We start from the raw sequence: 25,165 nt of genomic DNA, 5'->3' as shown, positions 1-25,165 counted from the left end.
GTGTTTTTGCAGAAGAGTGGAGCAACAGCTGGTCTAACAGCTGTCTCACAAAGCCCTCAGTGAAGAGGACTATGACCTAGTTACTTCTTTGTGGGACTTCTTTTCACTCATTAATAAAAATAGTATTATATGTTAAGTTGATCAATGCGTATTTGCAGTTTGAGAGAATTTGCTGAGTACCTGAAAATTGAGTTTAATTTTCCTGTTTGTAGATGGAGGCTAGGTACAGAGTTTTTTAAACAACTTAAAATTCAAACAGTCTTTGCTGCTGCCAGTGAAGTCCTGCAGAAGTGGTTGTATCAGTTGTCCCAAGTTATCAGTATCATGTCTTCTAACTTGCAGAGATTAATTTCTGATAGCCTTTCTGATTTGTTCTGATAGACTTTCTGCAGGAGACTTAACAACAAATGAATCTAACGTGCAATGGGGACGTTTCCTTACCTATTACCATTGACTCTAATTTGGTATTCTTCCTGTCTTTTTATCTTGGATATTTGAAAATTAATGGTCATCCTAAGCCTGAGCTACTCTCTTCCAAGGACAGATGATGCCATAAACACATTTCAGAGATATTTGAGTAAGTATGGTCTACCCTCTTGCTGCTTTGTCTTGGCTAATGAATTAATCCAGACTTTTAAATGAGTAGCCACTTCAGAAATATCTAATAAGTCATTCCTTTCTGTTACATGAAATCTGATGAACTACTTAAACCATGCTGAACATATTTACTCAAATTGCAGAATCAAAACCCATTAATAATATCAGAAGCTATTAGAACAGCAATAGATAGCTTAGACATCCACTAATGATTTTAAGAAAAAAGCTTCAGGGAGAAAAACAATCTTCTTACCCAATGGAAAACTTAATATTTTCACTGAAGTTTGGAAACTAGTTGTTGTGTGTTTTTTTTTTTTCAAGTTACCCTGAATCCAGACTCAACACAGGACTTACTGGGTTTTAGGCCCAGAAGGTTTACTGCTGTCTTACTAAACATGTTGATATGTGTGACCATCTCTAGCGGCAGACAGCCTGCACCTAGAAGTGCTAAAAATACTTTCAGCTGGATGGATTAAATTAATGCTATTTGAATAGGACAGTTTTTCTAAAATGACAAGATAGTGTCAAGACACAGGTCAAAGTTAAAACAAGGAACGAGATTGTGACTAAGACAGCCATGGTCAGACAAAGACCATTGTGGTTGCCACCACATCTCAGAACCACAGTGTCTGAGGCTAACACAGACAGAGTGTAACTACTCAGAAAACAGTTAAAAGAATGCAGTTTGCTCTGGATTTGCTTTGCAAGTCAAAATCAGGAAGGAAGAGCATTAGTCTTTCCTTTCTCCATCTATTTTGGGGATGTTTGTAAAATCCTTGCATTCATGAGGATTGTGGCAGCCTCTTCTCAAAGATAAGGAGTAGAAGGACTTCTCTTTTCTCTGTGCTGTTTTATTCATATGCGGTTCAGGAGACCATCTGTCACACAGCATAAAGTCTTGAAGAGTTTGGTCAAAGGGCAACAGGCATTTCTAATCTCTCTTAGATCCACTTTTATATTAAAGAGTTGGTGATGTGAAATACTGTATTTTCCCGGATATGAACATAGATTTGCAATAATGTGGGATGATGAGCCTGGCCCAGATGTTATTCTGAAATGTTACTCAGGAAAAGAGCTATTAGGCTGGCCAGCTGCTGCTCTAGATGTTTTAACAAATGTGAGGCGGATCTATCAGGATGACTCAGAGATAAAGGCAATGTCTAAACTTGTTGTTGGTAACTGTCACTAGGAAAATCCCAAACCCACATGCATTTATGGTGATTGTAATGTTGTAATAGACAAGAATGCATGGATTCTGGACACTGGGACTGTCTGGGCTGTTAGCCACAATGTCACAAAATGCACAAAATGGGGTTTAATGGGTGCACTACAAGATGATATTCTTTTTCTGACAGAAGAGAAATTACTAAAGTTAACTTTGACAGGCTGGAATAAAGTCTGAATTGCCGGTTTTTAAATGCCAGCTGTTCTCATGTCATGCTGCTGAGTTTTTGTTGTTCTGTGTTCTGGAATAAAGTCTGAATTGCCGGTTTTTAAATGCCAGCTGTTCTCATGTCATGCTGCTGAGTTTTTGTTGTTCTGTGTTGACATTGCTGATTTGTGATGCCTAGTTTGAGTGAATTACTAGTGCACAATGTAGGGCACAACTCAATAGAAAAATTGATCCTTTAAATGTTACAGTAAGTCTGGACAGCTCTGTATAATATTAACTTCTGTAATGCTGTGGCAGAGGTGGGAGAGGGAGGAGAAGGGGCAAGAAAACTCAATAAAAACCTTATTTACAGAAAGAATAGTGACAGTTGCCCCACAATGATGTCTTTCAAACATGCTCTTCATCACACAGTGAAAGAAGGAGTGGTTCAAACACCTACAAGAGACAGTGCTTTTCACAAAAACCTGTGGGAAATGGGCTACTTACAGCTGCAACATCCTGCAAGGCTACAGCAGAAGAGAAATTTGTGGATTTACCTTTGGTGTCTCGGCAGTGTCCACTGTAGAAAGTCTCTCTGCGTAGGATGATTTCTTGGGCAATGATCCCATAGCTGTACACATCACCCTTCTGAGATACATCAGCATGACGGAGGTGCTCAGGAGCTGTCCACAGGTCTGAAAATCCAGATGACAGTGGGAAAAAAGATAAATGGGTAAGGGAAAAAAGGTGATTGAAAAGGGTGACCCTTCTCAGTGTATTCATTTTTTCTTTTCATACCAAAACCAGAGCCCACTGCTACTGTTTATTTGCCCATTTAGCAGTTATTTTCAGAGGCTAACATCAACACACGTTGGATAAACCTCTGATGTGGTAGATTGCAATTGTTAAGGAATTTTCTGAAACTACTATTTTCCATTGTAGGTGCAGACCCTCACACCTCCAGAAAAGTTATGCTTATTGGCAATGGACTTGTTTTTCTTAGCTACCTCACATAGGCTTCTTAGAAATAGCCCATGCATCTGTATAAGACCAAGGAATGCCAGTGCTAATAAAAAGAGCTGAGGCATAAATTCTTGAGCCAGATGCACAGAGTGTGTTATACAAGATGTCAGATGAGAAAACTGTAATATTTCCTGGTGGCCCTAATATCATGACTCTGCAGAAATAATCCCCAAGTGCCTTTGAGCTTGACATAAATATTACCAACTCATAACCACTTTCTTTCTACAGAAATTATTAATCTGTATTTTTAGTGTACCAAGCACTATTGAACCTCAAGACTAGAATAGTGCCATGGTATGACAGCATGGCATGAAATGCTGATGATGTATCATAACAGACAGACAGTGACCCTGAAGACAGTATTATGATATCAGGCTGCAATGTCCAGCCACAATGAATCTGTAGATCTCTTGTGAAGCAATAAGTTTTCTTTGAGAAAAGCAGTCTAGTAGCCAGAGATTTTGTGGTTGCTTGTCAAAGTGTTTATGAGCAATGAAATAAAATAAACACATTAAAATATTATAATAATATAAATTTAAATGCAAAATTTGCAAAACAGAGAATAGACCATTTTCATTCAGTGCACTTTTCCTACTCTTCTTTTGTTCCCATTGCAACTCTTGAGTATGCTTATGTCTGAATGTAATTTTTTTCTCTCACTGCTTATGTGAGCTGTTAGTGTGAAGCCCTTGGATGCTGAAAATATTTCTTGCATCTCAGCCACATGTGAAACGTCTCCGTCTTCTCAAATATAATTTGAAAATTCATTGTCCCCTTCCTTCTCATCCTACACTGCCTAATTTCTCTACCTGCTAATAATTCTCTTTGATTGTGTTATTTAAGAAAGAGTTTTCAGATATAATTTGTAATGATGGCTGCTACACGAAACAAAGTTGTATTGTATGTTTTGTACTTTGTACAAGATGTAATTAGGCCCTACTGTACTATGAATATAAGAAAATTCCACTGGGTTGGAAAGCATGAAGGAGAGTCTAGCTGGGTATTGTTTTTACCTTTCCGTGGAGGCAGAATTGAATTACAGCCAAAATCAGTGATCTTCACTACCATGCGATTGTCCACTACACAGTTCGTGGATTTGAGTCGACCATGAACTTCTGTTTTGCTTGAGTGCAGGTAAGACATCCCCTGTGGTTGTGGTAATAAAAGAGGTAAAAGGCAAGACTATGTGTGAGACACTCAGCTGTTACCAGAGTCAACAAGAATATGAAGTATTAGCATAATATGTGTCCAAGTAATTAAATGGCCTTCATCAGCAATACACATGCATAAATCACAAATCCCTGTCATGGAGGGAGAGAAGTATTATTTTAGAGAGAAGACTTTCCAAGATCACAGGAGCAGTCAATGTTAAGAAATGAGGATGGATCATTAGAAGGATCATGTCTTAACTAAAGATTATCCTTCCTCTTGGTTAACAAAAGCCTGACATAGCATCTTGGGTTTTGATGAGATTAGATCACAACTGGGGATTAAGGAAGTTTATTTCCTCCCTCCCACAGAAGCTTTGATTTCAATTGAAATAAATGTGTTTTTTTGGTGAATCTAGTACAGACTTGTTGGAATGTCAAACAAAGTATGTTTCCAACTACACGTTCAACTAATGGTCACCAGAGGTAAGAAGAATTGCTTTTTATGTCTGTATCACCTTTGAAGATTACCATTCACCAGAGATTCCATTTAGAAACATTGCAGCAGATCCTCTTCTGCAAAGCAGAGGACCATAGCAGGGGCAATGTATATTAGATGATGTACTATGGCTTATATAAGGCAGGAGATCAGACTAGATAGTCATAAGGGTGTCTTCTGACTTGAATGTTAATAGTTTTTTTCTGCACCAGTCAATATACATCAGCTATCCACGAGCTAAACTGGGAAGTGAGCACCATGAGGACGGGCCAATATAGTTTCAGCCGTACGTCCTGAGATTCTGACTCTTGACTCATAACACACACGTGAGTACAAAGGTATGTAGTTTGCCACTTTTTACTTATCACCTTCGAATTTGGTTCATTTAATCTAAGACATCGAATGTGGTATAATACTTGGGCCAGTATGGAGATGTAACACAGGGCCAGCACTGATTCACATATCAGGAAAAGAACATCAGTAAGTGGGTGTAAGATGAGGAAGGAAGTAGGTATGCTAATTTGCACCCTCTTGCTATTCTTTATTCTGTTTCATCTCTCTCTTCTGCAGTACTTTAGCTCACACCTACTTACAGCCTCCTGCTGGTTGTTTTTCTTCCTACAGTCCTCTTTTCTGCAGCTCACTATATGAATCGCAATCTATATTCTGTGGAAGCCAGAACAGGTATGTTTTATCTGCTTAGTTTCTTCTGTGAACATGGCTGGGTTTTCTTTCCTTTTGGCACCTTTCTGTCCTTGGGAATGGACCAGTAAGTGCTACAAGAGATCATTGAGACATGAGCTGAGTTTTGGGCACAGCAGATGCATGTCTGAGACACAGGCAGCCTGCAAGAGATGCAATCCCTTGAGAATGTGGTTGGACTGGTTATCCTGGGCCTGTCTAGACCCTGCCAAAATTTACAGAGACTGTGTTCATGCTGTATCCAACGAGCATGTTTCTTGATTAAGCATTTTTTATCATGCAGCCCTGCTGACACTACCCAGGATGTTTTGCCTACTTCAGGGTTTATTTGCTCCAGCTGTGCCTTCTTCCTGTTCCTGCTTACATCAGCCAGGAAATATACCCATTGCTATAGCAGAATTCCTAATAAGATTCAGCATCAAATGGCAGGCAAAGGTGATTTTGATTTCCTTATACCAGGGCTTCCTTGTTAACAATTTCTGGAGACACAAGTCTTAGAGATGTGCCTGATAACACTTTCCTCTTTCCTTCTAACTATGCTGTGCAGCTACCTGAAAACAAGGAGCCTGTTAAGAAGCCACAGTGTGATTTTCAAAATTTATACTGACTTTCAGTGAGTGCAGCACTCCTAAATCATTGAGGCACTCCTGTAACCTCTGCTATGAAGCTTTAGTCTGACTGAGACTTTGGAGTAAAACACTTTTCCTGACACAGCGCTAGACTATTACAATCCCTTGCACAATATCCTGCAGCAGCCCCTTATTTAATAAACAGTCTTGCAATGACAATGCATGCACTAGTAACTGCAAGGCTTGATTACTGCAATGCCTTCTTAGCAGGCCTTTCATCAGATCTCTTTTGTCACAAGTACCCAAATACATGTAGCTACAGGTGGTGCCTTCAGATCTGGAGAGAGTGGGAAGGAAAGAAGGGAAGGGAAGGGAAGGGAAGGGAAGGGAAGGGAAGGGAAGGGAAGGGAAGGGAAGGGAAGGGAAGGGAAGGGAAGGGAAGGGAAGGGAAGGGAAGGGAAGGGAAGGGAAGGGAAGGGAAGGGAAGGGAAGGGAAGGGAAGGGAAGGGAAGGGAAGGGAAGGGAAGGGAAGGGAAGGGAAGGGAAGGGAAGGGAAGGGAAGGGAAGGGAAGGGAAGGGAAGGGAAGGGAAGGGAAGGGAAGGGAAGGGAAGGGAAGGGAAGGGAAGGGAAGGGAAGGGAAGGGAAGGGAAGGGAAGGGAAGGGAAGGGAAGGGAAGGGAAGGGAAGGGAAGGGAAGGGAAGGGAAGGGAAGGGAAGGGAAGGGAAGGGAAGGGAAGGGAAGGGAAGGGAAGGGAAGGGAAGGGAAGGGAAGGGAAGGGAAGGGAAGGGAAGGGAAGGGAAGGGAAGGGAAGGGATCTACAGTTCCCTCTTTGCCTACCCCACCTCCTCCAAAGTATTAAGGGCTGCTCTAGGAATAGTCATTGCTTGACTAACTATGCCAGGGAATAGAAATCACCTAACTTGTTCAGAAACACTGATGCAGCAGCTTCTGTGCCAGATGAAGAGTAGGGGAAGTACAAAGACTGCTTGAGCAACGGTAAAAGCAGAGTGTTGGAAAGTGGTGATGTGGAGAGGGAGGAGTGTTTCAAAAGGAAGGCAAAAGAACTGCAGGAATTGTTTTTAGGGATGTTAACAGCCTAGAGAGATGGGAGAGGGCTTGAAAAGGGCAGGTGCTGGAGGCGGAACAGGAGCTGAAGGGTCATGAAGTGACTTAAGTAAAGCAAGAAGCCGATCAAGTAAAAGCAGGTTGCCTGGAGGTAGGGAAGGTGCAGTTTGCGAAAACCAGTACAAGAAGTTCATGGTAATGGCTAGGTCCAAGAGGCACCATCACAGCATCAGGTCAAGGAAAAAGAGAGGCTGACAGATCATCCAAATGGCTGTAAGTTGTCAGATATTCCTGAGTATGTATGAGTTTTCAGGAAGGTTTTGTGAACCATCTCTCCTAACATGGCTAACATAATAATGCTCAGGAGCCATTCCACAGAATCAATGCAGTGTTTCACCCACCCTCAGAGCCCACGTCCTCATTACCAATGGTGCAGTGAATGACTGGTTCTGAAGTCCTGGTCCCACCCAATACAGTCACTGGGTATTTGGTCACTGCCTTCAGAGGGACTGGGATTTTCCCCCTCTCTCATAAACAAATCCAGTGCCTATCATCATTTTCCTCGAAAATACCTGAAGGTGAACTGCAAAGGGTTAAAAAGTATCCTGCTTTTTTGATATGCTAAAAGGAGGAAGGGAAACTGTACTGCTGCTGTTTAAAATGAAACTTAATGCTGAACGTTAACTGAACTTGAAAGTCATTAACAAGGCCAACAAACTGTGACAATTTGGATTAAGGGGGTTTTAGTAAAGAGCAAGATTTTCAATATCTCTTTAGAACAGACACAGTGGAGTCATTCATCATGGAGACCATGTCAGAACTGAAGCGTGTAGAGAAATGGAATGACTATCCAACTGCAAACCAGCAATAGGAAGAGGACAACAGTCAAGCACTAGCAAAAGAAAGAGTTAAATCTCTGCATCACCAGCAGAGAGATAATACATGTGAATTGCAAAGTTTCCTTAACTACTAGCTAATCAGATGCAAGTCTCTAATGAAAAATAGAATTTGCTTCATTGCGTGTATTGATTCTTCCTACTACAAGGACCTAAAGTGCAAATATCTGCCGAAAGTTACTGAAAGCACGTCTTGGTTTCTGTACAGGATGAATTTCTTCCCTCACTGCCCGAAATGGATTGCCCTAGTGAGAAACTAGACTCTATGATGAGTGAGAAAATCAGGATGCTAAATAAACAGAGCTTGTTCAGAAAAATAAAAAATTGATCCTGTTTTTGGGTACAAATTGCAATAATTCCATCATTTTGAAAGAATGAAGTTTTCCTTTACACGCCTTACCTGAGGCCAGTCAGCACAGTGTGTTTTGCAGGTCTTTGACTGCCCAGGAGTCACAAGAACCAGAGCCCAGTCAACAAATGGTAACCCTCTGATTTTTGGGTGACATTTCTTTGGGGCATATTTTATTATTTATAAATATCCTAAAGACAAATCTGGCCCCCATCTGCTCCTTCAGTCTGAAAGCCACCGGCTCTTCAGGCCTCCTAAACCTATTACTAGAGGAGGAAAGAGTGGGCATACAGTTCTAACAAGGAAAGGAAAATGCCCTTTCCTGGTTGCTGCTCTTCTCCAGAGGATCCATTTTGCAAGAAAGGACAGGTAGATTAACATTGGCCTGTCAGTAGCCCACTTACCTTGGCAATATCGTACATGACAGAGATTTTAAATTCCCAGTCCATGAATGTGCCATCAGGGTAGGAGATTTTATCATTTAAAACATCCTGTAAGGCAAGGAAAAAAATTGGCTCTAATCTACATTAGGGAAAAAGCAGAAGACAAGTTCTGAGTATCACACAGCCTTTCAACCAAGGACTGAAAAGGATAGCCCTGCATATTAGGAGTACATGCACTAGAGCAGGAGTCGACTCAGAAGACAAAGAATATGAAATAAATTTTAGACTTACGCAGAACTGGAAAAGTGAGGAGTCTAGAAAAGAGGCTTTTGTGTAATTAAAGGTAAATAGTGAATTTGCTCTTAAAGCCAAGATAAGTCTTTGATAAAGCAAAATTGCTGAAACAGAATGAGTAAGGTATGTAAGAGGAAGGGAAAGAAAACTCTGTGTGTTTTGCGCTCACAGTCCAGTTCCTTCCAACTAACTCATGGCCTTGTAAGTTCAAAGTAGACCGTTCCTTTATCATAAAGAGCCAATGATTTACAGTTAATTCCAGCTACTGTGATTTTCATTGCTAAAAGTAAGCCTCCATGAGTTTACAAGAAAATAACCGGGGATAGAGCTGTTATTTTACTTCCTTGCTGTGAGCTTGTTCCAGAGTTCACTACTACTGATCAAAGTCTTTGTACGGACTGAAAAGCAGAGACTATTTGTACCTGCAGAAAATCTGATGCTACCATGCTGTCATGATTAGCTTTGAAACATTATTTGTAATAATAAACCCTAAATATTTCCGTACTCTTGCTGGGTAACGGTTTATGGTTTCTGTTTATAAAATGCTGTCCCTTACAGAATGGGATTTACCATACTGTAGCCTTAAACTGTTTTTCCCTTATTAATATGGAATATATTATTTTCTCTGTCTTTTCAAACTCTGAGGCCACTGCAGGGGCTGCAAGAGCATCAGCAGAGACAACAGCTATGGCTTGGAAAATAAAGAAAACATGATATACTATATGCTCCCAATAGGGAAAACAATACAAATTGTATTAACAATATTAATATGTATTAATAATTAACAATACAAATTGCCTGGGCACAGCTCTGCCTGTACTTCTTTGCTTGCACCTCACTGCGTGCTTTGGCTGCTGAGAACCATCAAGCTGATGAGAGCCACAGCTGGGAAGTCTGGGGAGAGATAAGCAAGGGAGAGGGACCTGAACATCAGAAACCTGTCACCAATTGCTGTTGCATGAGAGTCAGAGACACAGAGCAGGAGATTATTTTTCTTTCTTTGAAATTTGACCACTGTGGGGTAGAAGGGAACATGCAAAATTCTTTACCCGCAGAGAACCTCTTTCACAGTACTCAATCACTGCAAAGATCATGGTGTCTATCTTCACGGTGCCATAGAACTTGGTCAGGTTGTAATAATCAATCTGTAGAAGCTGGAACAGAAACATTACATCTATTTTTAAAAGCAATCTTTGTTAGTACAGAAACACAGGTCAAGGATGCTTGTGTGACAGGACTTTTTATCTCACGCTCTGATAAGATGTAGGAGTTCCCTTTGAACCAGTGTGGACTACGCACTGAGTGAAGGCATTTGTCATTCCAGAGCCTTCTGGATTAGGGAGATAAGAGTGGTTGTTGCTGGTTTCTGCAAGTTAATTCCATAGCTCACTGTAATCTCCATTATTGCCTCTCCAGTCAAACTTCACAGCTGATCAAAATAGCCATTATGAGAGACAGAATGTTGTGAATCAGTCAGCAAATGAGCAAGTAATAAAAATGTAATGATGCTGCATGATGTTATGGACTTTGTCCATATATATAGACAACTGTAGTTTACTTTGAAATATTTTAGAGCTTATTGAATTCAAAGTATGGCTGTGTCATGTAAAAAGGAAAATTGTTCATTCAAAAAAATGCAATAGTGCAGCCAAGTTCATCTCTCATGCTGGAAGTGTCTATGCACAAGTCAGCAGAGAGTTACTTATACTAAAAGATCTGCACTTGGCACTCAGTAATAAGATTTAACTACAGCATTCCACTACTAATGAATTAGCACGATACAAGCAAAGAGAGCGCATAGTCTTTTGGCATTGGCTATAAAAATATATTTAGCAATGCTTTATGACAATGCATTAATTACTTCATTCATCCTCAGCTTCACTGGCTTCAGACTCTGAGCTGGTGATGAGATCACAGAGAGAGAGAGAGAGGTCACCAAGCAATATACTTTGAGGAATTCATTACCCATCCACCTCACAAACATGCAAAAGCAAGATTGTTGGAGTTGTTTATCAAAAGCAATGACTTCACTCATTGGCTTCATCCCACCCTGCAGAGTCCAGTTGCTGTGTGCAACATTTACCTCATTCAGTTCAATTTTTTGCTTCTCTGTGAAATTACCGTCACTGTTTTTGAGATCCTTCAGAATCACCACCTGAAGAAAAAATACCAGTGGAAAATAACTGTAGTTTTAATACAAGAGCAATTCATCCTTCTTTTCCAAGAAATGCCCAGACAGAAATATTTCAGCAACAACTGCCTACTGCTGTGCTGTTGGAGTTTCAGTTAATCAGCTAGTGAGCCATGGAGTTTCATTTCCCTCAAAAGATTTAGCACATAGATAGGAACTATTTAGAACTGTCAATGATAAAGATTTTAACTCAACATGAGTATACCTTAATCAGGCAGATAAGACAGCTCAAATGAACGTACAAGAATTACATGTAAATGACCTATCCTCTGTTAATCCATTAATCTCTGTGGTATCATAGTGTATCTATCAGATTTTTGTGCTTTCTGTTTCCGTTTCTGCACTTTTGGACCAGGCCAGGGTTCATGGAGTCTGATATTTTGCTTCCTGGCAGAAAGCAAAATGCAAAGCACCCGATGTGGCTTATTCCTTGCAGAAACTCAAGCCATTTTGCAAGGTCAGAAGGAAGGTGAAGTTGTCTCCTGAACTCCAAGGAGGTGCAATGTCTCTCACCAAGAGCTGTCCTAAGCAGAGGAAGGAAGCATATAGATACTCAGTTTACCTTCTTGTCATATTTGCCTTGGCGCAGTCTCTGGGTGGTGTCACGTCTCTTATCTTCGTCAATCTGAAAACAAAGAAGGATCATTAACTTGCAATTATCACCTGCTCCCCACGGCAGGTTCAGAGAGAAAGAAGTCATGTCAGTATGTGCCATAAGGCACATAAGGCTCTCTCTAGGGAGTGCCACTGCACGCCACAGAAAGTGTGGAGCATCCACTCAGCTCCCACAGCTGCCATGGCCTCCACCTACTGCTTCTGTGCAGTGACTTTAACAGATCCCAGACCTACCACAGCCATAGCCTGCTCTGTAGTCGGAGCATGCCAATGCCCCAGCATGTCTTTAGGAGACAGAATCCAAACCCAGCCTTGCGCATCATGCTCCTCTTACCTTCAGACTGACATGGTTTGTCTCACTGGTCTCCAGAGGCAAGATTTTCTCAGGTGATATATGGGACCATTTCTTCCGCCGACGCTCATTATCTCTCCTGTACTTCCTGTGAAACAAGCAAACTTCAGAATATCCTCCCAGAGAACTGAAACCCGCGACAGGAGATTAGGACATGGAAGCTTTGGGATGATGCAAGGATGAAGTGTCAGGTTGACAAGGCTCAAGCACAAGCCCTGTGTCTCTCACACAGTTTTCCACTTTGAGGCTGCTCTTATTCCCATAACTTTGGGAAAGCCTAAATGCTGATTCAGTACCATAGATGTAGTAGAAGAACAAAAGAGATTTAGCAGAACAGCTGCTGGGCAATTGCCAGAGTCTCAAGGGAGGTCAGAACAATTTAAAGTACAAAGGGCTGTCTGGGTTTTATATGGTTTTCTCCTCTATGTTATTGAATGTACTCTGAAGGGAGGTGTCTCAAACAAACATGAGCCAAAGGAAGTCATGGCATCAATGCTGGGTGGTAAGAACTGGTGTGAATACAATGCCAGGAGAGGAGGTAACAAAAGTGTTGTGATGAGATCCCTTTTTGTGTATGTCCCCTGTGTTCTGCATATTTTGTAAAAATGAGGGAAGTGTCCTTGGAGCTGGAAAAAGGAAACTGCTGTCTCTCTTGCAGAACTTCAGAGCAAAAGCTGCCTTCTCTTAGAGAAAAGCTGCAATTATACTGATACTTATCAAATTATCTATTTACCTGTGCAAATCCTTCCTCTGTAAAAAAAGAAAAAACAGGCAACAGGACTGGCTAGAGCAACTGCAAGGGAATGCCAACACACTGATGACTGCTGGCAAATGCTCCAAATGGGAGAACTGATGGTATTGACTAGTAACGTAAAGGTTAGATTTTATACATCTGCAAATATGAAAGAGCACAGACCTTTTACAACAAGTCCAAACTGTTTCCAAACTTTTGTCAATTTTCATAGCCATTTCAAACAAATTAACTTTCCCTGTCTGTTTATATGTTAATGCTTATGTAGAAATAGTTAGCTCTTCCATTTCTTAAGCACATCTGGATGTGCAAGAGTTGCATACCTTTGTCTTTAATTTTTCTTTATGAAAAGCTTTAGTTCACAAGGCAGATTAGTCCACTCAAAATAAGGGAGCCTGGGTAGTAACTGTTTCTAATCAGGTTTTCTTAAGACATGATTTTCTCCCTTTGTCTGAAGCTCTTTGATACATAACAAAAATGGGTTCTGAGCTACTAAAAGCAGATGCACAGGTAAGGCAATTTCTTTAAATATGAAAGAAAATCATATATTTTTGAAATGGAGTGACTTTTCTTCCATCAAACATAGATGCCATTGATTTCAATTTCTGCATTTTCTGTCATGATAAAGATGAATGGCTTTACTCAAGAAATTCTAGCTGTTAGAAAAGTCTATGTGTGAGGAATTGGACTGAGTTGGAGGAAACTGAGAGACAGAATGCATGCATGCAATGAAAACACCAGAACCTTGTGGTATTTTGAATCCCACAGTGACTCAAGACAGAAACCTCCTTCCAGATTGAACTTTTATATCACCAGTAGGTTAAAGAAACATAACAGAACCCCAGGTGGGCTAAAGGTGGGCAGTAAGTGGAAAAAGTCTGAAGACTGACCTGAGATATGAGATTCTGTTTATGTGTCAGGATCAAAGCTTTTAAGCAGATGCAAAAACTCTGAGCCCTGCTGTATCTTCACCTTTGGTTAGTAACTTGACATATCAACACTAAAGATGCAAACACTACCTGGCATATGCTAATCAGTTCACAATGAGCACAACTACCTAAGTGTGTAGGGTAAGGAAACGAGTAGCTCTTCAAGGAGAAATCAAAGGCATTGCCCTAGGAGGAAAATTCTTCAAGGACAAACAGAGGGACAAGGGAGTTGGTACCTTAGAATCAGCAAAGAGATTATCAGAACCAGAATCACAATTCCCGTGAGTGTAAAGACGGCAATAGTCAACATGTGTGGGCCTGCAGAAAGGAAAAATTAGAAAGTAAACAACTTAATGGAAGACAGTGAAAAATAATATTCTTTTTCAATTTAAGAAATTACCGTCACCCACACATGCAAGTTGCAGTAGCTAAACAATGATATTCTTTGGTCATATCCAAGTTGAGAGGCTTGGTAAAGCCCAGCACTCCCTAGAGATGACATGCAGCTGCTCTCCTTCACTACAGGATGAAGTATGGCCCAGAGCAGTGCAGTCTTATAGCCCCACTTGAGGCATGGGCACTCTGTAGGGAATCCAGGTGGGAGGTGAATTTAACAACACACTCTCTCACATCAGCTCAGCAGCAGAGCTTCCAAGTGTTTCTCCTCTTTAAAAAGAAACTAAAGTAGTTGAGGAATAAAAATGACTGCTTCCTAGTAACCATATTCTAAAAAATTAAATTGACAGATAACTTTGTAAGAATAGATGGTGGCAGAAAACCCAGGATACAACTCTCTGTGGGGTAGGGATGTACATGGGGTAAGGGGTTGGCCATTTGTAATCAGTTACAAGAAGGAAGGAAACACTTTCCCCAAGCATACCCAGTGTTTAATACAAAATGGGCTTTTGATTGACTCACTTAGATAAGGCTTTTTCTGAACTGGCAACAAGGATTTGGTCCCTACTGTTTTTATCATTTAAAGCAATACTCAGTGATGACTTTCTGATTTAGGCTTTACAATGTATGTCCTTTCCTTTCCAGTCCTGCTGAGCACCCACCTAGCAAGAAAGACACGTGCCTCTCTGGCAGTGAATTTCCCACAGCCATCACCTTTGTCACACAGAGTCTTTACTGAAATACTTTGCTTCAGGATGGGATATGCCTGAAGACCACAGTTTCCATCCAGAATTTCAGCTGTAGGATTGTGGATTTGAAAGGCATTTCTTGCAAGGACTTGTTATCCAAGGGGAGGTCAGGATGAAATCATGGTGCAGCCTTTAATATAAGCAGACTTTTCAACATTTCACAGATGGGTTCTCCCCTTATCGACCCAGTTGTTTAAAGTCATCCTATAGATGTTTTAAACTGAGTTTAAGAGACTGTGGGCTCATTTATGAACTCCTCTTGTAAACACTGTGTTGGGATAACAAGTGCTACTGAGTGGACTGTGCTCTTCAATAGCAAGTACTTACTCTGTAGAGGGAAATTAATGTGCTGGCAGCACAAAGCTAATACAATGTTCTTGGAAACTGGCAGGTGCCAAACAATTTAAAAATTGGGCTGTTCAGGCATCTGAGGACTTAGGACACACAGAAAACATGAGGGTCCTATCCCTGAGCAGGCAGGCAGGACCGACAAGCCTGGGAATGAACTGACTGTGTAAAGTTGTAATTTTTATTCTCTTAATGTAGTACAGTTAAATGGCGCCTGATATTCCTGTCTTGGTTCAGTTCATGGAGCTCAGGGGTACTGGGAAGGAAAGCTGTGGCCACCAACCTCCTTTGAAAAACAACATGCCATTAGAGCAGAGCTTCATCTGGTGGGCACACATCTAGAGTGCATCTACTCCACTCTGAGAGCCTCTCAGGCAAAGAAGGCAGAGGAAAATCTGTTTTTGCAGATCACCATCTTGGTGATGGTTAGGAAAGGAGCCGAGCTACTCAGCCTTACTGACGCTAAGGCACTTCTGGATGTGCCCAGGAAGAGAAATAAAGGCATACAGGAAAATGATAAAGAGTAAAATAAAAATAATAAAATATAATAAAAATGAAAATGAAAAGCAACAAGATACTCTCTAGCTGCCTTCAGAATCAGGCAGCAATTAAGCAAGAATTTTGAACACTGTTGTAGGTGTCTGCATCCAACATGGAACTCAGTTTAGGAACTCCTCTGGATTTTGGACCCAGCTTTCTGTCTTTTTTTTCTGTGCCTCACATCTCCCCACCTTCCATGCATTCATGACAGCATCAGTCTCAGGGTCTTCAAGTAACTGTTAATACTAGTCTCACATTCTCCTTTGAAAACTGTCTGCACTACCATTCCCTCTCACCATGAAAGGATATCATCACCTCCATAAAATGACATATACAGGAGAACTTTTGAAGCAACTTCTTAACAATTCTCTGAGAGTTAAGCTTTATAAATAGGGGTTTATAGCTCCAAAATCATCAGGCTGATTTTTTGTTAAGGAAGCCCTGTGGGACCGCATTTTTCTGTTCCTGATACTCTGCTCCCACCTCCTGGCTGCTGCTGTTACAACTTGCAAAAGCATCCCGCATCACAGAACAGCTGTTTTTAGGTCGCCTGGAACCAGAAACGTTCGTGTGGTGAAGGCAGACCTCATCCGTGCTTAGAGCGAGGGTTAAAAGTTTCTGAATAATTGCACTATGTGGATGAAATCCCTAATGTTATAGGATGCCAGGAGGGAGAAGGGTAGCAGAACTGGGTCAGCTGTTCTCAATTACAGATTAGGAAGGAGCAGGGCTTTGTTTGCTGTATTTACTCACCTCCCTAGAGGAAAAATACATATTTTTGGTTGGAAAGTTTTGACTGGCAAGGCGTAGTGATTACTTAAATTTTGGCTGTAAAAAGTTGCCCTTTGGGGGGATGTATTTATTTAGAATCACACTGAGGAATGCTTATTTTTGAAAAAGAGAAAACAAAATAATCAAGTGCCTGTGGGAGGCAGTTTTGCTTTGGTTTTGTATAGCCTGGCCACAAAGTCAGGCCTTCATTAAGCTTTGAATATTAAGCTATCAGTCTGTAGACACAAACTTTCTGCAATTGCCAAACACTTTTCTTTTGCCCTTGTGCAGCAGCTTCAAACAAGGACATACTCAAGGGAATGTATCAAAGATACAGAGGTCCTCTGATAACACAATACATGTGGGGCCCAAGGGGTGGATGAGAATGGGACTGGAGCAACACTGAGAAGGCTGGGGCCTGGCAGCACGGTGCAGGGAGCCGGTGCAGGGAGACCCTGGGCGGATGCATGCAGGTTGCTGTCTGCACAGGCAGTCCTTGCAGTCATACCAAGGAAGACCAAAGTGGTGACCAGAATTGAAAGGTGAGAGCTCTGCTCATCCCAGAGCTGCCTAACCTAGGTCTTGTCAGTGCTGCTGAATCTTCTGTTTCTTTCCTGTGGCTGCTGCCTGCTCCTGGCAGCTCCCATGGGTCCCCACAACGAACCGCTGCTCCTGCTTCTTGTAGGAGGGGCAAACCCTAATCTGAAACCATCTGATTTACTTTACTGAGGAATCAAGTGCACACCTCAGTGTGAATGACTTCTAGTTAGCAGAGAGTGCTAGTTCCTCCACTTATCAGTTTGTGTTATAAGATTACCTAACGGAGGTAAGCAGCACAACAAACTAACGGAGGCCTTAGGCAATCACCATGGTACCTTTGGACGCTCACTGGTGGGAATGACTCAGGTAAACACTCTAACCCTTGCAACCACTGCCACTGCAGTAATTTTTATCCTGCATATCATACCTCGAGGAATATGCCTTTCCGTTGCCAATCACCATGTGGCAGGAGTCCAAAGAGAGAAACAATCCTACTCGGCTCTGATTAACAGGGCTGCACTCTGCTATGCTGAATAACAAGGGGGTTCAACTGTTCTATCCAGGAGTCACCAAAAACTCAAAAGAAAAGCAGGTGGTGATTTCTGGGATTTCAGATTCTATTTCTATGGGTGAAGATCAAGCAATAACCTAGTTTCCCATTTTCTTTCTGCAAGGAGCCAGCTCTTCTAAGAGACATCTCCAGATAATGAGAGAATAGAGCCAAGCTGTGAATGGGAAAAGAGCTGATTCCCACGCCCTTCCCTCCTCCCCCTGGTACTGGGTTGTCTGATAGGAACAGGCTCACACCGGGAAATTGTGGAAAGGACAAAGCAAAAACTCCATGAATCTGCACAGTGCTATGTCCTCTCTTCAGCTCTCTACAAGGAGGATAAAGGGGCAAGCAGAAGCCACCATGCTGCACTAGGGATATAGAAATGCAGAATCAGATAACTCATGATAACCTTAACCCTACTGTTTTTCCTGAGCAGTCCTTCAAGCAATTTGCACCACCACGATCTTCTAGTGAAGCATTTATAATACAAGCTGACCTCTTCTCAGACATGTCACAGCACTCCCCACAGTCATTGGTACTGTGTGGAGTCTTTGAGAGACTTGTTAGTGCCTAAACAGAAGTGCAGGTTTAGAGATGGACTGGGTGCAGAGACCATGAGGCAGGGGAAGGAAAGGTGCTGGTCTGGTCTGTTGCTAGCTCCTGGCTCCCTGGCTGGGGGCAACTGGATCTTAGGACTGTGGGACCTTACTTGGAAGACAAGGTAGGTTTAACGGGTATCTCACCAGTGCTTGGAATATCACTAGGCAGCCTGTGGCTCCTCCAGATGAAATCCGGACTGGCAGTTTCCACACGTGTCTTGTTCTTGTGAGTGTCGAAATACAGAAGAACTCTGAACTGTGGGTGTAGGAGTGAAGAAATGCAGTCAGCAGTAGTGCTCTCCCTTGTTTGTCCCTTGCTTCAAACTACTTTTAATAAATGTATTGCCCAAACTTCAATAGAGTAATTCTTGCTCTTTCTGCTACAGTGGTGTGTTCTTCAACTTAGCCATGTATTTGGCTTCCATATTCCTTCTCATTACTTTCTTTTCCTTTAAAAGAAATGCATCAACCTCACAAAATACTAGCTGCACTTCACTTACTGAATCACTGGATGACATCAATCCTGTCAATCTCCAGCACTCCTCTCATGACCCTCTCCCAGCACGCCCAGCATGCCTTGGCACGCCACCACTTCTGCTGTGGTTATTTTCATCATCCTTATGCAACAGTGCAGGGCATTTTGTTTCTTCTTTCATATACGGGGTGGAACAATTACTCCCTGGACATACATACCTCATTTGTAGACTGTGACGTGTACAGCAGGGTCAAATTGGTATCAATATCTCCAAATGTATCTAGAGTCACAGGACCCTGTGCACCTGTGGACACAAGGAATTAGTCAAGAGGGCTTGCGTTCTCAGAAACACAAATATGTGGCAGGAAGAATGGGATAAATAAAAGGATTTCTGATGCCCATGATCTTCCTCTTCTTCATCTACATGCTAGAGCACATATCAGCTTAGTGTGGCACTGCTTCTCCCTTAATAGCATGCCACATTTTCTCTACAAAATCCAGTAACTGGTGTTGAACTGACTGCATTGAAGAGGAAAGTCTCCCTCTAGCCATAGAAAAGATATATTTGTCAGGTTTCTTCAGCATACCAAGAATGGCAGAGTAACCTCCCTTGAAAGGACAATTTTATAGGTGAGAAGGGAAATAGGCTGTTTCCCTCTGCAGTTTGAGTCTATCAGCAAGAAAGGAAATGTAGAGGTACTTTCATTCCTCTTACTCTTTTGAGAGCTACCTGCTAGGCTCTAGCAAAATTATTTTAACCAGGTTCTTTTTCCTTTTAACATCTTGCCTCCTAATGTCAGCAAATGTGCACATTCAGAAATTGCCTGTGTAGCACATTCCAAGGATTTTAGGGTGGAACCTTCTAAGTCCCTCAGCATTGGCTTGACTTTGTTCTCATGAAGCCAGGCATTTCAACAAGAGCACAAGTCAGGCCAGTACCCACCACTAGAAAGTCTCCTTGAGAATGACCCCTTTTCAACTTGAAAATTGGTGCTATTTTTTTCATGGTCGACCTTCTGCATATAAAAATAATTATTGCATGAACTCTATATTCTGCCAGCCCCCATACAAGGAATAGTGAAGGTGATTCAACACCTTTCACTTTTAGGATTTTTTTTTTATACTAAACCTATAACTGATACGTGTCATTACAGTACAAGAGTAATTTGAGATAAGGAAAAAGGTCTGTGCAACTTACCTTTCAAACTTAGAATGAAACTGAAAAGATGACTTCACTGATATTCAAAAAAGGATGCAGACTCCAGGAATAACTAGCATAAGTAAATTATTTTTTTTTTTTGCTGGTTTTGGGATACCATAGTTAAAGCAAAGATATGTCCAAAAATCTGTTAGGAAAAACTGGGAAACTTCTATATATGTGTTCTCTGAAAGGAGGTGGGACATATACAAAGGTTTGAGTAGTCATTTTTGTACAGATCTCTGATGTGAACTGACAGCTGGGACTTTTAAGCCTGTGGCCTACAAAAGCCCTCTGGTGCTAGACAACTTGTAAGAACAAGAACGTTGACTAAGAGCCAATGCATTGCCAGCTGGCTTACGTTTTCATCACAGGCACCCAGGCCTACAATGGCTTTGTGAACTGGGAAAAGGTTGAAACTAATAGGTAAAGCTTTGCTAAGTGGACTTCAGAGTTGTTTGAACATCAATCATATTTCATAACTACTGGCCTCAAGTCAAGACTAGATCTTTGGTACAAAGCTTAGAAATGACACTGACTCAATTTGACAACCTGCGGAGAGCTGAAAATGAGACCTGAATGCCAGGCTATCTGTGGAGAAAGCATAGACTCTGAAACCCACCTACACACTTCACTCTTCCAGCTGCCTTTTCATTTTCCAAATAGTCTCTCTACAGAGAGTTCAGTTCTTTGTCAAAGGAATGACACCAGATTCAGGCCTCGTCCCTGTCCTCAAACTCTGCTGTCCAGGAAATTCTGTCTCTCCTACTTCTCCCACCTCTTCTTAGACAACAGTATTCTTCAATGTTCTTTGTACTTCAGATCAGCATGAAAAGGCCATGGCCCAGAAAAGTCTGGTCTTCAAATCAGCTGTTGCTAATTGTAACGTTACACATTTTTATCATTTCGACTTTCTGCTTCTTGTATGTTGCATGCACTGAGGTAATTCTGCACATGACTGCTATGCAGAGCTTTTGTTAATACTGAAGATAACATGCTTGAAAAAAACAATAAAAAAAAAGAAGAAAGAAAAATAAGAGTGGGAATAAAACTCACTGAAGGGCTTGGACTTTTTTAAAATAGCAGGGGCTTATCCTAAGAGTGCTTAAAAACAGATTTCTTTCCTTTCTTCAATTTAGTGAACCCTGCTCACGACTGGTCATTTTTACCTTCAAATGTGATATTTCGGAATTCATTGATGAGACTGAGAGGTAACACAGGTCTCTGAGAGAAGATAAATTTCTTCAGAATATGTCCAAAGAGCAAGACTGCATTGTAATAGCCAATAACAAAGTCATCTTCTATCTAGAAGAGAAGAAAAAGAACAATGACAATTTGAGAGTTCATATTTTTATCTTAAAGCTACAATATCTTTGTTGATCTCCATTTGGCAAAAACTCCAGCATGGAAGGCCAGAATCTGAATGATGGGCAATGCCATATCAGCGTTGTCTCTTAGAAGAATAAAGGTGTACACAATATATTTTTGGTGTATGAAGACAGGCAGTTGGGGGAAAATTTATGAGGCCCACATAAAGCATTGGCATGCTGATCCTTGAGCAAAGGATTCAAGAAATACTACACTGTGGGTTCTGGGCAGGTGTGCTCAGCAGGACCCAAAGCCTCTGGCTTTGCATTAGACTTCCTGTGCAGATAATCTGGTGTGATGCCAGTGAGTCTGGGCTTTCAGATGGCCACAGCTCAGGGACAAGGAGCTGTGCCAGAATTTCCAGCTGCCTGCCACAGAGCTGGTACCAAAAAAAAAATTTGAGCCCAGGCTGGGAGATCTGGAGACCCTGTAAATCCAGCCAGAAGCTTTAGGGTCTCTGCTGGAGAGCTGGAATTCAAAGCCACAAATCCTGGGAGGAACTCTCACACAGAGTCTGGTTCCTGGGCAAACTGCAGGAATATCAGTTTCACTGAACAGATACAGGGTTTGGATAGTTTCTGCTTTTCAGGAAATAAAAAAATAAAAATAAAAATAATTTTAAAAAAGTATTTCCTAAAGAAAAAAAAACACTGTTTTCTGAGAATTTGAAAAACCAGAATGTCCCTGGGCAGAAGCAGTAATGGTTGCCACCACTTAGGTATATCTGCAGACAAAAATCTGATCTTTCCATGCTCACATCCTTATTACAGCTATAGATCTTCCTTCAGTGATGTTTTCCAGTTACATAAGATTGTCAGTCACCCAGAAGTGGAGTCAGAAAGTTATGTACCTACAAGTCTCCCCCAAGTCCCATGAACATGACACTTGCAGAACATATGAAAAGCTTGACTAGTACTTCACAAAACAGGAATATGAGATCCTGAATATTTGCCTTATGACGTTGTATTTTTATATAATTGCAGCAGAATGAAATGTCATGTATATATGTAATATATGTAATAAAATATCGGCAAAAAACACGATGAGGGATGATTATACTACATTTTTCGTTTTCATTTCCTAGTGCATGAACATGAATGAACTGAAGGCAATAACCAGATATAAAATAGTGTGGTTACCAGGCTGGTGTCCACAATCTTTGCAGTACTTAAGCTGTGATTAGCTGGTGGCAGAGTCAGGACAAGTACATTCTGCATGTAACGGGCTGAAGTGTTGTTTCTGAAGTATGTGTTCCTGCAAAGCAAAGTGCAAAACCCCATGAGTCAGCAATATGGGCAGTGGTAACCATGAGAGAATCATTCCACTTTCCCCTTTAAACTACTGTTTAAAACAGTAGCTACATAAATAAATTTTCATCATAGACAGAACCCTTCGCATTGTTCATTCCCTCATGCCAGCTTCTGTGCTTACATTAAAAGGTAATATCAAAGAGATCTGGCAATCTGAAACACTGAGCCTGCAGTGAATTATTGTTATTACTGTAACCGTTTGGTTTCTGTTCTGTTTATTTCCTCCTTCCTGGAACCTACAGCACTGGAATTTGTAGTTTCTTCCTGTTATTGTGCATGTTTCTGACCTGTTCTGCGTTCTTTTACATGTTCCTCTAATTTTGATATTTCCTGCTAGAATTGATCACAGCAGGAGTTGCACTAAAAGCATTTAAGAGGAGGGCATAAAACAACTAGAAAGATGCAGAGGGCAGCTTATTGATTTGTTTAATTCAGTGAGATAGGAAAATTGGGGGAAACTATGTGAATTTGAAAACTGTGGTAGAACAAGCAGGAAAGGTTGTAGCTTTCAGGTGTCTTTGGTTTCATCATCCTGACAGGGCATCTGAAGTGCCTCCCAGACTGGCAACCACAGGATTCACGTATTACAGAGGAATTTAGCAATGCATATTAATGTCAAGTGGAAGCATCTGTCACTTCTATAGCTAGACGGATTAAAAACTCACTGTGTATGAGCATTCTCTAATTATTCATGCTTGATAATCCTTTTATTTATTTCAGTAAGTACAGTATTAAGAGCTTTTGGAGACCACAGGCTCCACTCCTTAGCCATCCAGTGAGATCCTGACTACACAACCCTGTCCCTGCCTTCCTCTGAATCTTATGACTTTTACAAATCCTGGATAATTTCAAAGTACTTTTCATTCAGTTTTGGACTGAACTAACCAGATGGAACGGAACCTTCATTAGAGTACACCAGACTGGATAATTGTGCAGAATCCCACCTCCCCTGAGGGAGGCTTAAACACTGCGTGTGTTCTGGCTGCAACAGGACTCAGATCTGACAAACATTTAAATTCATCACTTCGTCTGAGGGTCTTGACACCTGTGGAAACATAGCACCTTGCCTACTGTCTTCTCCTATGGCTCAAGCCTGGATCTAACATATGTCTGCATTTTGTTTCTGTTTTACAGAGATGAACATGGTTTGAGATATTCAGGAAAACCAGAGGGATATGTAGCAAATTTAAGGAGGGCAGCACATAAGATGGTCTGAGGCATCTGGGCATACCAGAGGATAAATGTAACATCAGAAAAATCTGGGCATGGTTTTGGGCAAGGTCAACTAGCTTTCTCCCAGACCATGAATTCCCGAGGTAATTAGTAATAGAAAGATTAAATTGAACAACAGAATAGTTAGGCCGAATACTAAGGAACGTCTCTGAAAAGTTAGAGTTATGTAGCTATAAAGATGTTGCTCATCAGAAGATACAACTGTACCACCCTTTTAAGTTATTTAAAAAGGAGTAAGTAGATGCTAGAAAACTATACTATGAGTCATTTACATTATTGTCTGGTTGGATAGATTTTATGAAAAATTTACAATCTTCATGTGAACAGCTCATGACCATTCCAACTTTGGACTCTGTGATTCTCTCACAGCTTCCTGCACTGAGTCCGTAGGCTGAAGTTAACCCTACTTGCTCTGGTCACTGCCTTAGAAAAATCTCACATGAACTAAATGGGATGTTGTAGAGGATGTGCCACGATTCAAACATGAAACAACTTAGATAAAGGGCAAGATGAGAGGAAAGGCAACGATGGAAAATATTTTGTGGTAGCATTTTTTCAACAAAACAGTTCCACACAGAATATTTCTATTATCTCTATCCTTCAGCAAAGTGCAGAGAAAAGAAGAAAAGCAAAAGTGATACTTTACTTGAAGAGATCTATCAGGATGATAATGATGTCCTTATCCACGGTCTCTGTCCCTAGGTCTCTGTTGATGTCAGCTGGAGTACCACACATGATGATCACTACAGATTGAGCAAAAATGGAGAGAAAGCGGTGAAAGATATAGATTAGAAGGGGACATTCACCCACTCCCTGGTGCCTGAGTGGCAGGCAGTGTAGCAGTGCTGGGCTAAGACACATTACCCGCGCTGGGCTGGGACCATCTGTAGTAAGATGGGGATATTTGAGGGAAAGTCAAGCGGTAGAAGGTGCCCCAACACCTGGTCTATTTTACGTCTGATTGTACCAGAGCACCGCCATTATCTCACTCAAATAAGCAGTAGCAGTTCTGATGTAGTACAGGCTACTGAATATGAAATTTTCTAAGTCAAATGGCATTCAGGTAATAGTTTGGTTTACTTATCGCCCTTGTACTCACTTGGCCTGCTGATGCCTGGTGCTTAGTCTTAGTAGAAGATGAGGTATTACTCATCTATTTTTCTAGTTTAGATGGATCACTTCCAGAAGAAGTGCCCCTTGATGGCACAAGCAAGGCCCAGATATGTATCAGAGGAATGGTAGCGAACTAAGCATTCTTGTAATATCTAAGGCCTTGCTTAGGAAGAATTGTGATTCCTGGTTTTCTGAATCTTTCACAAACAGAGCATGTAGGAAGACAACATCATACC

At 41.3% G+C, this 25,165-nt stretch overlaps 1 protein-coding gene and 1 long non-coding RNA gene across 2 annotated transcripts in view; one reads left to right on the top strand and one right to left on the bottom strand.

Moving 5' to 3' along the window:
- The window catches only part of GUCY2C (guanylate cyclase 2C), a 48,655-nt gene that overhangs the window by 15,219 nt on the left and 8,271 nt on the right, over positions 1–25,165 (bottom strand). Inside the window, exons 6-18 of the mRNA XM_080606326.1 lie at positions 24,463–24,559; positions 22,413–22,527; positions 21,075–21,210; positions 18,926–19,011; positions 18,377–18,488; positions 13,973–14,054; positions 12,039–12,144; positions 11,652–11,714; positions 10,982–11,053; positions 9,948–10,052; positions 8,626–8,712; positions 4,006–4,138; positions 2,527–2,664 (exon numbers count right to left, since the gene is read on the bottom strand). Coding sequence (XP_080462452.1) covers positions 2,527–2,664; positions 4,006–4,138; positions 8,626–8,712; positions 9,948–10,052; positions 10,982–11,053; positions 11,652–11,714; positions 12,039–12,144; positions 13,973–14,054; positions 18,377–18,488; positions 18,926–19,011; positions 21,075–21,210; positions 22,413–22,527; positions 24,463–24,559 — 1,332 coding nt within the window. The remainder of the gene's footprint in view (positions 1–2,526; positions 2,665–4,005; positions 4,139–8,625; positions 8,713–9,947; positions 10,053–10,981; positions 11,054–11,651; positions 11,715–12,038; positions 12,145–13,972; positions 14,055–18,376; positions 18,489–18,925; positions 19,012–21,074; positions 21,211–22,412; positions 22,528–24,462; positions 24,560–25,165) is intronic.
- On the top strand, positions 4,159–8,351 carry LOC308200543. The gene is made up of 3 exons (XR_013955680.1): positions 4,159–5,323; positions 5,625–5,776; positions 7,754–8,351. It is a non-coding gene; the product is annotated as an uncharacterized lncRNA (long non-coding RNA).

Source organism: Anser brachyrhynchus (genome assembly GCF_964034855.1).
Source record: "Anser brachyrhynchus genome assembly, chromosome: 1".
In the NCBI taxonomy this organism is placed as follows: domain Eukaryota; kingdom Metazoa; phylum Chordata; class Aves; order Anseriformes; family Anatidae; genus Anser; species Anser brachyrhynchus.
This window is presented reverse-complemented; position numbering and strand designations above follow the sequence as displayed.